An 18,649-nucleotide genomic window follows, 5' to 3' on the forward strand; every position below is an offset into this window, starting at 1 on the left:
AAACAAACCGGGGGGACGTGGGCTCTGAGTGAAGGTACAACAGTGGCCGTGTGGTAGACGGTATTGCCGTGGGCACTTAATGCAGTGGTACGTGGTTAATATGCGCCTCTGTGAAGCGGCCCGAGGTCACCCTGCGCTGAGGCCATGTTCTACAGCACTGTTGCCCCTGTCATGCTGCTTACACACCAAGTTGTGTTTCCTTCATTCAGGCCAAGTGTAGAGGGACCGTGAAAAAAGAACGTGGGTTTGTACCAAAAGCTGGAGAGGGACTTTTTACAAGGGTATGTAGTGATAGAACAAGGCGTAATGGCTACAAACTGGAAGAAGGTAGATTTAGATTAGATATTAGGGAGAAATTTTTCACTCTGAGGGGGGTGAGGGACTTGGCAGGGGGGTTGGAAATAGATGATACTCAACGTCCCTTCCAACCTAAAACCATCCTGTGATACCATCATCTGCCTCATTATGGATTTTTTTTGCACCCGTTTTTTAAAATCAGAATGCCAGCTCTTACTGCATTTCAGTGTTGAACAGCTGATCAGTATTGCACTAATGAAGTGATGACATGGAGTTTGTGGGTGGCTGGAAGTGGTGTCTGATGATTTCAAAGTTGGAAATTTTCTGGTATTTGCAAATTGATTCCTGAGTTGAAGACGGGTGGAATAGTTCTACAACATCATGGGCATGCCTCCAGAAAATAAGATACCAGCAGAAGGAATCATCTTTTGAGGAGGGATAAGTGTAATTCCAGTTGTCTTTACAAAATGAACAGTACTTCTGTCTGGTGTGAATTGCTTTATTTTTCATGGGGTATAATTAACATCATCATATTCAACATAAAAATGTTTACAGTTAGGCTGAGAAAAACATAGTTTTGGGTATAGATCAAAACCGGTAAGAGGGCATGCATTTGTTTTCAAATTTGTTCCAAGTAAAATATCAAACAGCAAGTGAAGCAACAACATGTATTCTTACTGAAGTAGTTCCTTTGCTTCTGTGTTTGGTTTTGCAGAAACTGAATTTTGTGACAGAAGTTAGGTGACTGAAACTTCTGTGAAATTTCAGTATGTGTATGTATATATACACATACAAAGCTTGTGTGTATATGTGTGTGTAATATTCATATTTTGCATACCAAAAAAGCCAAAGAGTAATATTTTAATAAATGTTTTTACTCAGCTAAGCTGTTGCTAGATTTGTATTTGTGGGTGTCTACCTTTCAATCTCAAGATACGGAAGGCTTGGTAAAATAGCTAATAGTGTTAGTATTTGGCAGAAATAATTTATAGAGCACTGTAAATATATGTAGTGCTTTACAGACACAAAGAGCTGAGGTCCTGCTGTGAGGCACTTAACCATCTGAAATAAAAGTAATACAGGGAATAACAGTGCAAACACAAGAAGGCATAACGATACCTGATGAAGGTCTTGCCTTCTTTAGCTAATGTTTGCCTTTCTGACTGTGTGTTCAGCTAGACAGGCAGGCCTTCATAATGTAAACTGTCTTTCAAACCAGACAGGTAAAAATGTAATTTAAAAATGAGTGAGTCTAAGTTCTGGAAAATAAAGGAAAATCTGTGTAAAGATTCCAAGGATTAGCTCTTAACAGCAGCTCTTTTTGTGTAGCAGTAATTCAGTTAGCTCATGCGGTAACTGTAGGATTAGTCTGTAGGTTTTGTCTCTTGATTTTGCTTTAAAGTTCATAGATGCCCTCTTATTAACAGCAGAATTTTATAGCACTTAGTGGTGCAAAGGGCCAGTTTCCAGAAAGAACTTGCATTGCTTCACTGTCCTTTTTGTCATTAATTAATGAAGACCCCACAAATATATGATAGAACTAGGATGTTTGGTTCTGAGAGGTGCCTTCTCTATGTGTATTCAAAATCTACAGGAAGATTTCAAGGGATCTTTACTTTTCCTTTGTAAAGTATAATGGTGGTGTGTTCTGGTTAAAGGCATGAAAGGACAGAAATTAAGTGAATTTAAGCGACTCAAATATTTGATTACAGTATTTTTTATAGATTGTCTAAAAAGTCCTTTCACAATTTTTCATGTTGAGTAGGTAAAGAAGTTAACAGTGAGTGTTAATGCAGAATCTAATAAACAAGCCTAGGATTGTGATTGCTGCACCCCTTTTCATTTCCTCTGCCACTTTTAGTTGCCTTTTTTTCCTATATTAGAGGTGAGTTTTTAAGCTCAGTCATGTGTGCAAAGGATGAGTGTATTTAGAGAAATCAGGCTGACTGAACAAGGAGAAACAGAGAAAAGATTTTACATACAGTGCTGCGAAATGAGCCAGCTGGACAGGCTGAACACTCACACATGCAATAAAATTGGGTGTTGTGACAGCTGCAGATTTTTAAAAGTATGGAATTACAATGATTGTTTTACAGGTTTTTTTTACAGGGGAAAAAAGTCAACTTGTAAACAGGGCCTTTTGGAAAGGATTAAAAGCTGGTTTTGTTTTCTTCAGTGCTGCACGGGGTTGTGTGGCTGCAGTTACTGTCCTAGGAGCAGCAGAGACAAATTAACAAGATCTGGCTTGTTTTGTTCTTGGTTTTTTGGGGATGCTGTGACAGCGGTGAAACTGCCAGTAGGTCATTGCAGTGTGATTTCACAGGTTAGGAGGAATTAAAACAGTTGCAGAAATAAGTGTTGGAGCTGTGCTGTGGGTGGAGCAGGGAGAGGGAGGATTAAAGTGTAAAAAGAAATAGACTGAAAGGGGAATAATGTGGTGAACATACTGATACAGCCGTACAAGGGAGGGAGGAGATGCAGAAGTCTGGTGAACTCCTCCTTGTCCTTAATAGTCAGGGGGCTGCGAGATGGCACCACATACTAGATTTTGTTAACTGAGATTGGTATCTTGAGATGTGTTTAGCTGTCATCTAGTGATTGGGTGGTACAAAATTCGTACAAGTGCAGGCCATGAGCTGTTTTGCAGCTGGTACTTCATTAGAACATGGAGAATCTTTCCCAAGAGCCATCAGAGGCACAGGAGTTGGACTCGGTGTTGCAGTATGTCACCTTAATCTTGCTGGATGACCTCTAAATGCTGACCTTCTGTATGAACTGTGTATACGAGCTGATAAAATTGCTAAGACCAGTTTTCACCTGATATGTTTTTACCTCTCAAAATAGTATTTCTAATGTGTTTGTAGGAATTACAAAGTGGGAGAAATGCGTTCTTTTGAAAGTATTACTGTGCAGCTAAAACTATTTGAATGTGAGGTGCCTGTGTACGTGTGTTTGTTTTCTTCCTGCTTTGCATCTTAGTGCCTTTCAGTCGCTGAGACCGAGCTGAACCAACTTAACTGCAACACTTGTTGCTTCTGGGGAAACCATAATTCTGAGTGTTCAAGTCCAAATATAAAAAGTCACCAGATCGTTTTTTCTGTCCAAGGAAACTCTTAATATCTTCTAAATGAGAATAGGCAAGGCAGTATGATTATGCAGCTGTTATTATGTTCTGTGATTGCATCGCACTTTTCAAAGAGGTAACATAGGTATTAGTATGTCTGGGGAAAAAAAAAAAACCAAACCCAAAACAAGTTAAGCTTGACTAATACCTTTTAATTCCTAAAAAAAAGGTAAAAAACTGCTGTAATGAGCACACAGGGTTTTGAGCAACTCTGATAAAAATGGTGAGATCAGTACTGGATCACTCATATTCAAAGCTAAGAGCCTTTGTTTTTCTAAGAGGGATATTGGCAGGAAGACCACACTTTTTAGTTTTTAAAAGCTTTGTTTTATCTTTACATTCTACTTAAACAACAAGAATGTAAAAAGTGTTTACCAAATTCTATTTGGTCTAGGTCATGCATCTTCTGGTACAAGAGACATAGCAGCACTTAATTTGAATCCATGTGATGTTTTTTACAAAATCAGATGAAAAAAGCAAACAAACCAGTAACAAAAATTAACAAAACCTGAAAAATAGCACTTCAACTCTGTAATGACTAATTCTATTTTTGTTTATTAGATTTGGAACTAGTCTTTTACATCCTAATGCGCTCAGGGTTTTTGTGAAGCTTGTTTATTAAATGCTTTGGGATGCTTGAGGAAAGCAAATACATTGGTAGAAATGTTATTACTTTAAACACAATACAGAGCCAGTATTTAATAAGGTAAAATGAAATTTGGAAGGGAAATAAATCTTGTACTTTCTGTGTTTGTTTATTAAAAAATAATACTGTCACTCTTGGTTAAACTTAAAATGCTGGTTTGTTTCCCACTTAGGAAAACTATGAACGAATGAAAGCACTGGTAACCGAACTCCAACAGCAAGCAGAAAAAATCAGATTAGGTATGTATGATGGTCTAGATTTTAGAACACTTGTTTAATTTGGTCCAAAACCAGTTTGGTTCTTTGGATGTTTTTCCCGTTCATTAATCAGTTCATTCAGATACGACATATTGGCTGGATTATAGTAGCCATACTGAAATTTTAGCTCATCTGTTCAAATCTAGATTTACTGTCTTCTGTCAGTTGAAAATCTTGAAAGGTTTACATCCAAGCTAATCTGGTTCAAAATGTAGGGTTTTTTTTTAAGTAACTCAGGCTAGCTAATAAAAACGTCCATACAATTAGCACTTCTTTCTTTACCACAGTATCTAGTGTGTTAAAATATTTTTTGTTTGCTGGTTGAATAGCAGAGCAATATCCTAATGCAAGCAAATCCATAAATTACTGGAAGCAGACATAAACGAAAGCAAGGCTGATTTACTGAAATGGAAGATTAATTTCGTTGCCAGAGAGGCAAAAAGCAACCAAATAGAAAGCAAAAACTGTGTATTTAGGGTCAGTTAATTATTAATCAGTTAAGATCTTGTAATCAATGGAATGTAAGTTTCTAATGGCAACGTTTTTTAAAGTAGGTGGGATTATTAATAAAAGGCTTTTACTGATACACTTTCCACTTCCTCTGCTTCCTTGCTTCATCCTCTGCTGCCTGCTTTTATAACAAATGTATTTGGCCAATGTGCTTCTGTTCAAGTTGCATGTTTGTCCCTTCATGTGCAAAGAGGATTTTCAGAGGCTCTAGCTGTGGTTTTGCTGGCAAACTAAAGCAAGTCTGTAATAGTTTAAAAGATTGAAATCTGTGTTTCATCATCTTGACTCGTAAGACCACCTGAATTAATTACAGTTGACTATAATTAATGGGGATGATAAAATGAAAATGGTTTGTAAACACTTAACTGTGCTGCCAGAGGTTGAGCGTGCAGCTTTAATTCTCCCCTTTTTGTGTCCATCATGGTATTGTTTGTCTCTTCATATACTGTTTCTTACATAATGCAGTTTCTTGTACAGCTTTGGAAGAGAATACAGTTAAGATTTTGTGCGTAGTGCTTTTTCTTCATTGCTGTGAAACGAAGCTCACGGATTTCCTGAGGAGATGCTGAAATCCATGGACTACCTGTCTTTTATGGGTGTAGAGACTATTCAGCAATTCTCAATGTGACTCATGAACTAGTAATCATGACCTTCTTCACTGCTGCACGTTTCCTGTTCTTGCCCGTTATGTGGTAACAGGACAAGAACACAGTGCTCCTCTGTCCTCCATCTCAGGGAGCTCTACCAGGATGTTAATACACTGTTGAGTGGTAGCGATTGAGATTGCTTTGCCTATCATTTAAGTATATGAGAGGAATTAGGTACTTAACTTGAATGCTTTTGAAGGATAAGTGCAACATCTTTTTTCTTTGTAAGACCTGTCTTTCAGAGGGTGAGCTCTTGCTTCAGGTCTTGAATGCTTCATTCTTTGTCTATTACTTCAGTGGGTAGGGCTTTTGTGAACCAATATACCATTCTACTGAGTAATCCCCAGCTGTGCAACAGGAATATGGTCCCTGCCCCAAAGAATTTATAGGCTATGATAAATTACAGCAGGTGAATATCTGATAGCAAGCACAAGTAGCACCGGAGATACTTTTAGTCTCCATGACTGGCAGCAGTCATAGCACGTCAGCAGTCACAGTGAAGTTTGCATAGGCATTACTGTAAAGGAGAAATTAAGGGAGATTTCAAATTAAATGCCTCCAAGTTTGTTTCATTGTTAAGGATGCTGCTTCTCACAGTGTAGGATAGAGTGAACATCTTGATCTTGGAAGAGGAATGTTCAGTAGATGGTGACAGGGCCTGGAGGGCAAGCATTTGCGATGAGTATGTGAAGAGGGGGAGTGCACAGAGATGACAAAAGTCACAGGATGGAAGATTGTTTTTGCAGCACCACACTGGGTGTAAATGAGAAAGGCAAGATGGAGGTCAGAAAAAATGTTGTAGTTACCATGATGTGGGATGTTGAGAACTCGGATGAGAGTATTAGCTCTGTGGGTGGACATAAGGTTGTCTCTTAAGAAACTTGTACAGAAAGAATTTACAAGATTTTTAAGCTTAGGCTGGATATACAGACGTAATGAACAGGCCGAATCAGAAATAAATTGTGGGCTTTCTGGCATGCCTAACAGGTAGGAAATGATATGCATAGTGATCAAGGAAAGAGGTGAGAGAAAGGGCTTGAAAGGTAGGCTTACAAGTTCTGTTTCAGTGGTGCTTCACTGACAAAGAAATCTTGAAGTCTCAGGAGAAGTGTTAGCAAAGTAGCACCTTCTTTATTTTGGACAGGGGAGACAATTTTAGAGTGATGAGGTGGATCAGTGATCTGTCTACATAGAGAGACAATGTTTGTATAAGCTGTTGTTATAAAGAGGCGGAGGTGTGTCAGCAAATCTTACGTATTGAATGACACAAAGCTCTAGAGAGTGAAAGATATGATTTAGGATGACCTCAAGTACAGGGTTGAAATGAAGCAAAGATAAACTTGATATTAAATAGTGTGTGTCTGAACTCTGTTTACAGTTTTGGAGTGGTCTAAGGAAATGAATCCCGATTGTGTTGAGGCTTTCAAGATTTGATTCAGCATAGCTATTTTGAACCAATTTTGGGGAATAGTATTTTTTTTCGTTCTTACTGCTGTGCTTTTGTCTGCATGTTTGTGTTTTCAGCCCTTCGGTTCATTGCCAAGCAGCGGGGCAAAGCTATGCTTATTAAAATCTTTACCTCAAGACTAACTGTAAAAAATGAGGGGGAAAATGGAGTAGATTCTGAAAAGCAAGCATTTTTATCAATACCTTGAATCTGTTTGAAGTGGAAACCATTATTTATTAAATTCATGATTAAGGTCCGTACTTCAAAAAGTGGGAACTCATCAGTGCTTCCATTCTGAGTTTTAATGTAAGTGGTGATTTATCTATCTGTGTCCATAGTAAATCTTAACAATTTACTGTTGTATCACAGGAGGTGGAGAAAAAGCTCGTAAGCTTCACACCTCAAGAGGAAAGCTGTTACCCAGAGAGAGAATTGACAGGCTTATTGATCCCGGGTAGGTACTTTCTTTTTTCAAAAAACACGTCAGGTTCTCTTTTGCGAGTAAGTACTGCAACAGGCTTGCTTTCTCTTTAGTTTCCATAAACACCGCCAGTAACACAGTTGAAATTTTACAGAGGTGTTCTTTGAAATCCTCATCTCTTTTTAATAAATAAAAATCTAATTTTTAAAAATTTAACCTTTTAAGTAAGATTCAATGGCAAATACAATTCATTTTTAAAACTGTGTTATATTTGTCATTATTCAGGTCTCCGTTCTTGGAGTTCTCCCAGTTTGCAGGTTACCAGTTGTATGGTAATGAAGAGGTACCGGCAGGAGGCATTATCACAGGCATTGGACGAGTCTCTGGGTGAGAGTTACCAGTGATCTACATTATTGATGATATGAAAAGGAAGAAGGTGTAATTTTGTTCAGTTTCTAGTGTTAAGCTATTAGCATTTTTAGTGTTTTGTTTCTGACACCCAAAAAATCAACAAAGCTGGTATCTTAATCTGTTGTCTTAGCTAAAAGGAAGTGATTTTATATTTTTTTTAGTTAGTGTATCCCATATCAAAGCAGATTGCACATAGAGTTTCTGATGTCCAACGAAGAAAAGAGATTAGTCCATCTGCAAGGCAATTTTCAAAAAATAGGACGGTATTTTAGGCTAAGAATTAGTTTTGCTCACTAAAAGTAGGTCCAAGACTATTGTTGGAGTTAAATATGATGATATACATCATTATTTTAGGGAGTTCAGGGACTGTGAAACAGGACATCATAGTGCTGAGACTGATGTTAGAATGTGCATTTGAGGGAATGCAGGTGAGGAGGGCTCTTCTTGAGCATCAGGGCTTCGAGAGTCCTTGGCATGTTGCAGTTCTTAATGAACGTACATACTTACTAATTAGAAATACTTTTCTCTCTCATAAACTTGTTTTATTTTTAGGGTGGAATGCTTGATTGTTGCTAATGATGCAACTGTCAAAGGTGGTACCTATTATCCCATCACTGTTAAGAAACATTTACGTGCTCAAGAAATTGCAATGCAAAATCATCTCCCTTGCCTATATTTGGGTAAGTCTCGCTGCAGAGATAGCAAATGTCCTTTGTTAAGGGAAGCTCAGGCTCTTTAGATAAGACACTGCTTCTTTGAAGAAATGTTGTTGAGACTGATGTATCCCCAGATTTGACTAACTGGGTATGTATTTTAGACACACGTATTGAAATGAATTTTCATCAGTACAGTGTTACCTCTACACATTGGTGGCAGGTCTTAACCACAGGGTACCTGTAGCTTCTCAGCACCATCTCATCCACTGCTGTAGGGCTGGGTTCATAAGATACAGACGTAACTGTGCCGCTGTATCACTTCTTTCTTACTCCTTTCCCTTCTGTTGTGCTTGAGCGATCCATCCTAGAGTCTCATCCAGTCTTAATTCAAATTGCAGTTAAAAAAAAAAAAAAAAAAGAGTTACTTTGCCTTTTGGTGGAGCATGTAGCTGTATGAGAGACCGTACCAAAGAAATAAAAAAAAGTCTTCGTGCCAAAAGTGTCAAGAATAGTTTGGATCGACAGATTTTTACAATTTGGGATGAATTTTACTGAAGCAGAAATTTCACTGTATGTTATTTTGCGTTTTGAGTTTAGTCTATTAAATGAGTATTTTGCCAGACCTTCATGTAATTTTTACTTAAGTGTACTTTTATTAAAGATTACGGTCAGAGTGCCAAATGTCTTTAGTATATTATAGGTACTATTTTCTTAGCATGGTTGTGTACAAATACAAGAGCTTTCTGCTAATATCTTTCAGCTTCAATTGCCATTGTAATAACTTTTGAACCCATTAGCCAATTTTGACAGGGAGATTTAAGAGCGTTTGTATTCCTGTAGATTTTGTGTAAGTCAGCATCAGAGGAGAAAGACCCTTCTACTGTCTCCGTTTAAAAAATAGGGTGTGTTAGTCCTTGTCTGTTCTGCTTGGCTTAGCAGCTTACGTAGCAGCTGAGAGGCATTAACTGGTTTGCTAGTCGGGATGCTTGTGCTAATTAAATAGTCAACATAAATGTACATCCTGGCCAGCATAAGCGTTTGTAATTTCTTCCCTGCTGAGAGGCCAAACATGCAAAGAATACCAAGAGAAGGATTAGGAGAAATGTGAACTTGAAAGTGTTGGTGGGGTGGATACAGGGATGGTGTGGGTGAGGACTTTTTGGAATTGTCATACTGAATGGAAGTAGTCTTGGAGGCAAGGGGAGGGCTAAATTTTACCTTAGTCATCATAAAGAGAAGAAACTTATCTTTGCTGTTTGCAAAACAACTGTATGATTGTTTTAGTCTGATAGCAAATTCAGACAACTCGTATTTTTTTTAGTGAGTTATCAGTGAGCAATTATGTGTGATTCTACTGTTTTAAGATCTTGTGAAATGAGGAACTGTGGGATGTAGATATACCTTTGAAACAAAAGTATAATTTTATTATTCCACCTTTGAGATGTTTATTCCCTGCATATATACTGCTCATCACTCGAACCTGATGAGTTATTGTACATTTGCAGTTTCTGTACCTGGGCTAGTTTCAGTTCATTTCAGCTGTGTGATCAAGAGGGAATGCTTTGTAGTCAGTCAGCACTTTGCTGACAATGTAATTTTCATGCCATTTGAACTGCCTTTTTCCTCAGTGGTAGCTGCCTAGGTGTTAATTCTGATGTGGATACCTGGTGCCATTTATCACTGAGTCAGTCACTGGTGTAGGCATTTTCTTTTGTGTTCAGGGATGGCCCATTTCACAGCACTGGTGTGTTGACCAGGTTGGAATTTGCCTAATTGCTGGAGTTGATGCTGGTTTGGGAGAGCGGTTTTGCAAGGGCTAGGAAAGAAACAGAACCCTGCTTCATGATAGAGCTGGACGTAGGGCGTTACTGGCTGCAGTCATGCAACATAAGAATGTGCATGTGGACTGCTGCTTGTAGATAAAAATTAATTACCAGGAGCCAGTGTTCTCAGAGATGCTTGGCCTCCCTGTGCATTTCCTTCTAGTCTTCTATCCTTCTTTGGAGCCTTATGACATGATGTATTTTCATTATTTGGGAGTGGGGAGGTAGCTGCAGTTGGAGACCTGTAAGTTGGAGGGCACATCATGAGGCAAGGACACATAATAAATGAAGGTTCCTAAAGACAGTATAAGGTCTTAGGTATGTCTGTATAATCAAGGTATGAAAGTACATGTGCTATACCTCTTGAACTTAGTGGTCAGTCTTTCACGGAATCATGGAATTTTCAGACTTGGGAGTGACCTCTAGAGACCATTTAGTCTCACCCTCTTCTGGAACTTGTGACAGAATTGCAATAGAATAATTGAGTTAAAACTGTACATTGCAAGTGTTCTTAGTTCAAATGTTTTGCAGTAAGATGAGTATCTGTAGGGAGATACGATTGCATCTCTAAGCACATCTGAATTTATTTTCCATTAGAATTGGGATGGATGTTATTTTGGGGGCGTGTTACTATTTTTCTGGTTTGTTTTTTTTTTTTTTCCAAGAAGACTGCCCTAATATACCTAAAGTCATGGAAGTACATATAGCATTAGTGATGGTAATTGCAGTATATTTTAAGTAACGTGCAGATAACTTTACCAACAACTTAAGTCTATAACACAGTTCAAAGACACTTTAATGTATTTTTGTTCACTTTAGTTGATTCAGGAGGAGCAAATTTACCTCGGCAAGCAGAAGTATTTCCAGATCGAGATCATTTTGGACGTATTTTCTATAATCAAGCAGTTATGTCCTCACAAGGAATTCCACAGGTAATTTGCTTTTACTTAGTAATGAAATGTACTAATTAGTTTTTATGCTTGCTGCTTTTGTCTTGTTTCAAGGCTTGTACCTATGCTTTGGTTTTGACAGCACTGTGTTGTGCTGACCTGATGGTCCAGTATGGGGATTGGAGGCATTGTAAACACAGTAATTGTCCACAAAAAGTCATTATTGTTTTGAAGAAGCTGTCTTCTTTCTTGGCCCTAGTGTTAATGACATGACCTACCTGCTCCTGTCTTGGAGTGGGAGAAAAAGGGACTTGACAACATGGTATGTAGGGCCATGTGAGGAAGCGCTAGGAAATCTCTTGGAATAGTTGATTATTCTGCATCAGCCCTGTAAAGGTGATGACGCTTTTGGTGATGGCTAGTAAATGAGACATGGTTTCTACTAACAGGGGTATGCATATATTTATATATCCATTTTATACATTGATGTGCTGTATGATAAAACTGCCCTGACAGTGAGGTTATTTTCTAATGTATTAATGATGCATAGAATTACTGTTAGTCACAGTTCCTGGATTTAGAAGTGGTTTTATGTCGTGGGTGTTTCAGGAGTGCGTTGGGGTCAGTTTTTTGACGCAGGTGGCATGCTAGCTGAGGTGCACTTCTGGATCTATTACTCATGAAGAATGTAGGACTGTTTGAGGGTGTGATTGCTGATGGCAGCCTTGGCTGCAGTGAAGGTGGAGGGCAGAGTGTAAGGTCTCATTGGAGGTGAGGAAGGCAGGTAGGAGGATAAAGACACTAGAGTTCAGGTAGTAGTCTTAGGCTTGTTAAGGGAATTGTCAGCAGGGACCTGTGAGAGTCTGCCAGGGAGGGTGGAGGAGTGCATGATCTATGAAGATTACCTCCTCCAAATACAGGAACATCCCAGGAAAGCAGACAACCAGGTAATTCCTACAGAGTTGCTGTCTAGTCAGCTCACAGCCTCTTCATATGGTTGTATAGCCCTCTCATATACCTGCCTCTTTATCTTGTACTGCTATACAATAAAAACTAAGTGTAGGAAAGATTTAGCTTTTAATAAAACACATTTTTGTTTGGTATGACACTGATGAAAGTTTAATTTTCTTGGTATGATACTGATGGAAGTTTAGCATTCTTAAAATACGTATGAAAGACCAGGAAAAATGTTTTACTGAAGTGCATCCTTCATATAAAGGATGTAATATGGGTGTGTTTTGTTTGGGAGATGTTTCTATCCTTTGTTTCATTTCAAAAAGGCACTATTAACATTTGTAAATCTGTGCCAATATACTGTGGTAGCTAGAATCATCCTCCCTGTCTGAGATGATGTTTCATTAAGAAATGGTGTTAGGAAACTATGCTTCCTCTGATTTCCATTCTGCTTAATTCTTCTGACATGGAAGTCTGGATGTTGTTAGTTTTTTGTGTGGCCTGCCTGAAGGTCCGTTTCATCAGTTCATCAGCCCTTCTCAATTTTGCCCTTAAAGTGCTTGGTTTTTTTCCTTTTCCTTTTTTTTTTCCAGTTGCCTATGGTGCTTTTAATTTCCCCCTCCACTTTTACCTGTGACTAATTTATTATACTCCTACTGCAGCTTTAAATTGCGTGGATGTCTGTGTGGCTGTGAATCAGAAAGCTGTGATTAGCTTCTCATTAGTCGTTTCCTAAGCTCCCTCACATTCACACGCTGCATGGATACAATGGGGAGCTGATCAGTGGGTATGAAATAATGGTATGTGCATTCAGAACTGTTGATTTTTATTGTGCTCTTGAGTAATTTCCTATACGGTAATTCAAAGAATGAAGTCAGGAAGTAGCACATTAGTTTGGAATTTTAGGTTGTGCTATTTGACAGGTATATTTTGTTTTTTCCAATATATACCTATTCCAATTTATGTATTGAAAAAAGTAACACCTGAGTTAAAGTTTAAATGCAGGCACATTTTTCAGAATGAGCATGGTAAAATCAAGGGTAGGCAAACCCCCCAAATCCTGGGAAAAAAATCAAATTAACTTTTTCCCCAAGTTTCTCCCGTTTCTAGAGGCTTACGGTATCTTTGTATTTACCAGGAGGTACTTATTAAATGCACAACAGAAATACTGCAGATTAATCATGTGACTCTGAATATAGTTTAAGATACTGAAAACCAGTAGCTGAAAAAGCTGTTTGATTTGATGATAGTAGGTTAATGGAGTTCATTTACACCTGCTTTAGATACAGGTAATGTGATTTGAAAGTTTTATTTCTGTGTGCTATTTTCTTTTAAGAGCAAACATGAAATTGTCATCTAACACAGAACACTACTTGATGTTGCTGTAGAAATATTTCCAAACAAAGTTAACACAAAATAACATTTTGTGTTTTCTTTTTTTCTTTTTTTTTTGTGGTTGTGAAAGAACATTTCTTCTTGTCTGTCTTTTCCATATGAGTAGTCCATTTCTTCTGCTTTACAAGCTGTTTTGAAAGGGTCTTTGGAGGAGCTCCCCTGAAGGAGAAGCTAAGTGAGAAACTTCACTTTCATGATCATAGACTGCTACAGTATTCATCATATCTGGCATCAAGTCAGTTTTGTAAAAGTGTCACCAAAATATTACTGGTAGAATATGTTCATTGGGTAGTTTTTCGTCTCAAAATTCGCAGAGATTATTCATGCTAAAGCCTATAAGAAGATACTCAACACATCTTGAAGGGGCAAGAGTTAATTAGGTGATCTGTTGGAGAACTGAAGTTGCATACTAGTAGATGTGAGGAATTTTCTTCAAAGGATGTTAACATGGGTGAAATTATGCAATAAGCAACAACTCGGTCTGAAGGGTAAATGCCAGGAGCAACCTCTAGGTTTCAACCTTTTACCATTCATGGGTGAAAATAAATTTTGTGATAGAACGTGCACCTCTTCAAATATTTCATGTGTGTAGCTCATAGTACTTTGTGGATAAATTTACCTGCAGGGTGGCCTGAAGATCATAATTTAAGAGACTGTTGAAAACTAGAGACTTTCCCTATTTTTTTGAAGAAAAGCTGAAACATAAGAAGTTTGCTCTGCCAGGCAAAAATAATCTTGCAGGGCTGTCCCAGAACCTGTATTAAAATCAGTACAATATATGGTAGTACTGTGTTCATTTTGTATTTTCAAGGGTTGGACAATTCATTAACTTGTGGTTTTTGTGTTCCCTATAGATAGCAGTAGTAATGGGATCCTGTACAGCAGGAGGAGCGTACGTACCTGCAATGGCTGATGAAAGTATTATTGTTGGCAAACAGGGAACAATATTCTTGGGAGGGCCACCACTGGTAAGGATATAGAAGTTTTTTGTAACACAGCCCCCCAAAAAGTTGAGTCTGCTGACAGTTGTACAGCTTAAATTATTGAGACCTTTCTTGACGAGATATTTCCAGATATTCTGTAGATTAGTTTAATTTTTAAGTGTATGTGAATGTTTATGTCCTAAATTAACTGTCTTGTTTCTGTTAGAGGTGTATGTATGTCAGACTTTGTTTTTATAGTAATGCTTTTAGATGGTCTTGCACGTTTTAAAGTATAAAAATGTTTTATGTATTCAATTACGTAGTCTCTAGGTTTGACATAAAATAAAAAAATTACAAGCATGGGTACTATATCTCAGGGTCAAGATCAAAGAAATTCAGAAGCAGGACTGATCTGCTGTATTTTATGTCGGTTTACAGACTGAAGAGGTGCACTTCTGGTGGCATTTGTCATAATTTCCTTATTTTTTTATGAGAAAATGGTTTCTAAGAAAACTTACCCGAAGAACTCCTGTGAATTAAAACTCACTTTATTGTGGGACTTAGTGGAATTTGTGACTGTGCAAAATATTGCAGCATAAGACAGCTTTAAAATTACAGTAGCTTAGGTCCAAAAGGAAAGGGAGTGCTTGAGTAGCATTTATTTTTTTAAAACGGCTATACCAGTGTATGTTCTAGTGTAGGCTTAGTTTTATACCAATACTTTGGTACACAAAGATTATTTTACTTAACACAAGCTTTATGAGAAGAAAGGAATTTCCAGCAGTAAATGTTATGTTAGTGCTAGAACTAACAAGAAGGGCAGCACCCAGCACAACTATTCTAGTCTCAATGAATTCTGACTGGATAAACTTGCTTTTTTGAAATGCTCAAATATTTGTCTCATTGAAAAAACTGGTCTGAGGCAGCAGGTTTGCTCTGTTTTGGTTATAGTCTTTTGGGAACTTTTAGGCATGCTTCCTGCGACAAAGCCAAGTGTAAATCAAACGTCTCTCTGAAGTCCTTCCAACTTGAGCATGCTTAAATGGAGAAATCACTTTGTAACAGCATTGTTAATGAAGATGCTGCTCCACTCAATTCCTGTAGGAACGGAGGAGGTGAAGTCTGCTGGAGGTCACTTCTTTCCACCACTTAAGATACTGGGAAAATGTAGCAGGTCCCACAAACTATGGGAAGATGACCACTGGCAGATTTTTTGTTGTTGTTGACCAGTTTCTAAGGCAGGGTTGTGTTTATTTCCTTAAAAACATGAAGAATTTACCCTGTGACGTCATTTAGTGTTTACTTGTATAGCACTGCTCTCATTTCCACAGTATGTTTTTGCATTTTATTCTTTTAATTTACTTTAGGGTGTTTTTTTTCCCACTGTGTGATCTTCATGCTGAAAGTGGATTTAGCATTTTATACCCTTTTTTTTTTTTCTTCCAAAGTTCAATGTCTAGGTGGCTTTTAAATTCCTGTGCAGCTTAAAAAAAAAAAAAAAAAAAGTCTTATCATTTATGCAGACATACTTTTCTATGGCTGGTAAAGGCTAATTACTCTTCCAGAACATCTTCAAAAAACTCAGAATGTAACTGGCATATCAAAAGCAGCAGCAGGGGATACACACCTATAAGTACAAGGATACTTTGTTGTCGACCATAACAAAATCAAGCTGAATGCATTAAGTATTTTGTTATTTCAGTGGAGGCTTGCTGAGATGACAAGTAATCAGCAAAAGCAGATGAAGTAATTTATAGCAACAATGTCATTTAACACTCATTTATTTACTGCATATTAGAATTTAGAATTCTAGAAGTTTTTTGTCTGCTGGAATTTCTTTGGCAGTGATTGTTTCAAATGCCTTACCTAGGTCTCTGGTCCTTTTATCTCCTGTTAGTCTTTTTCAGCTTGTTGTTTATAGGTAAACAAAGACAACTCCTCCCTCAAAGTCAAGCAATTTTCTGTAAATTTCTGACTATAATTTAGGTATTAGGAGTTTCTCGGTAAAAAGTGGCATAAATATGAATGAAGATACTAGTTGAGAATAATATCAGTTGAGTGAGTAAGATCGGGTGATTCATACATCTTTTTATTGAGATAAGGAAATCAGTGTGATGAAAGAAATTAACTTTTACATCAGACTCTTATTAGCTTGGTTATTGTGGTACAGATAACTTCCCTGGTTGCAGGAATACCCAAGGAACACCTGTCTAAGTACAAACCCTTTTTAGGTCCAGCATGGTTCATTATTTTAGAGCCAGTGGCATATAAAGTGGCAGTACTGCCTCTGGGGCTTGCTCAAGTTCAGGGTAATTTGTTGCAGAAGCTCTGCTAGTAAATCTGAAAGCAAACTCAGCTCTTCTGACATGGCTTTTCCTTTGGCAAGAGTGCTGGGGAGTGCTCTGTACCTTGACTGATTCTGCTTGGAGCTATGTTAGAAGCTGGAAAGGTTCATCAGACCCTGGGAAACCCCTTGGGCGCACTGAGAGCGCTTACTCAAAGCCAGTTTCTGTCAAGCTACAGTGTTAAGCAGGTATAAAATAAGACAGCTAATACTCAGTGCTACCCAGGATGCTGGCTAGGAAGCTGAAAAAAAAAGGGAACCAGACTTTCTTATTCTAACAGGATGGTAATCATTTAACATCACGAGGGAATTTAGATCATACATGTGTATCACTGAGACATGGCGCAGGAGGCGGGCTGCCAGGATAGGCAGCTGAAAAAGGGCATGATGGCCAGAGTCAAGTTTCAAAGGGAAGACTTAGCTGTGCAAGTCAGTGACTGCCAGGATGTTGTTAAGTTAGAAAGGATGAAAACTTTTTGCCACTTCCAGAGGAAGATTTCACAACTATCGTCCAATTTAATTTGTTCCTTAGCAACCTGCAGATGTAATGATCCTTATCTTTGTGTGTATAGATCAAACTTTAATATCACTACCTGTCAGTGTTTCACTTTGGTAGAGCTTTTCATATTCTCACTGAAAATACTTTGCTTGTCTTTCTCTAAGCGTGAAAATTACTTCATACTCCCATAGAAACTTCGTTCTATATTGGAGCAGATATTGTAGCCATTATTGTGTATGCCCTGTTCCCCAAAATGTCTTTCCTATATAAAGAAAATTGGATTGGATTTTATCGCTCACTTGCCTAAAACAAAACATCCTAAGGAAGTGAAAGAAAATCACTGATGTTAGTTATAATTAGTCTTGGGATGTGTATGCTAAAAAAAAAAGTGAATTGCAGATACAGTCCAAAGTCTAAAGTGCAAGTTTCCTTGGCCTTTGAAAGGTGAGGAGTAATGATTTCATGAACAGATGGATCTCAGTAGTAAGAGGAGAAGTGTCACACTAGTACTAACATCTAGGGCCATTTTCTGCACTCCCCCAAGCTGAGGAATCTATATCCTAACCTTTGGAAATACTGCTTCGTATCTCAGGATGCCGTGTTGGCTTGTAGACTTCTCCATCCCTTTCCAGAAAAGTCTAATTCTTCCTTCCCCGGGGAAAATTTTCTATTTTCTGTGCTCAGCAGTGAAGGAAAGTCTGGTAAAAAGGGATGATTGTCAAATTCGCATACATTTATGTGCTTGGGACTATTCTACATGTCAGCCTGATCTATTGTGGGAAATACCCGTTTTATCTAAAGTTTTGTTTGTATCACCTGATGATTGCTAGCTGAAGTAGCTTGAACGGGGGTTTCTTTGAAAGTGTCCTCATATCTTGTCAAGGCTCTGTTTTCAGTCTGTTAGAATTTAATGAACTTTAAGAAAGTTGTACTATTTAAACTACGGTTTGTAGAATGCTCTATTGCACTGCAGTACCTGGGAAGGTGATGGAGCAAATAATCCTGCAAGCGTTTTCCAAAAACACTACAGACAAGAAGGTGTATTCAACATGGATTTACAATGGGGGAATCAGGCCTGACCAAACTGATAGCCCTCTATGCTGAGATGACTGGCTTAGTGGATGCGGAGGGAGCAGCGAGTGTTGTTCGTGTTGACTTTGACAAGGCTTTTGACACTGTCTTCTGTAACATCCTCACCAAACTGATGAAGTACAGACTAGGTAAACGGGCCGTAAGGTGGTCTGAGAACTGGCTGAACTGCTGGGCTCAAGTTGGAGGTCAGTCGCTAGTGGTGTACACCAGAGGTCAGTACTGGGACCAGTACTGTAACATAGAATCATAGAATGGTTTAGGTTGGAAGGGACCTTGAGGATCATCGAGTTCCAACCCCCCTGCCATGGGCAGG

At 38.2% G+C, this 18,649-nt stretch overlaps 1 protein-coding gene across 1 annotated transcript in view; it reads left to right on the forward strand.

Annotated features, from left to right (window-relative positions):
• The first annotated feature begins 4,245 nt into the window (after positions 1-4,245).
• Positions 4,246-18,649, forward strand: part of MCCC2 (methylcrotonoyl-CoA carboxylase 2 (beta)) — a 33,176-nt gene continuing 18,772 nt past the window's right edge. Inside the window, exons 1-6 of the mRNA XM_009885246.1 lie at positions 4,246-4,306; positions 7,298-7,382; positions 7,635-7,736; positions 8,313-8,440; positions 11,059-11,171; positions 14,333-14,446. Of these exons, the coding sequence (XP_009883548.1) occupies positions 4,255-4,306; positions 7,298-7,382; positions 7,635-7,736; positions 8,313-8,440; positions 11,059-11,171; positions 14,333-14,446 (594 nt within the window). The 5' untranslated portion in view covers positions 4,246-4,254. The remainder of the gene's footprint in view (positions 4,307-7,297; positions 7,383-7,634; positions 7,737-8,312; positions 8,441-11,058; positions 11,172-14,332; positions 14,447-18,649) is intronic.

The sequence above is a fragment of the Charadrius vociferus genome, unplaced genomic scaffold, assembly GCF_000708025.1.
Source record: "Charadrius vociferus isolate BGI_N301 unplaced genomic scaffold, ASM70802v2 scaffold60, whole genome shotgun sequence".
Lineage (NCBI taxonomy): Eukaryota > Metazoa > Chordata > Aves > Charadriiformes > Charadriidae > Charadrius > Charadrius vociferus.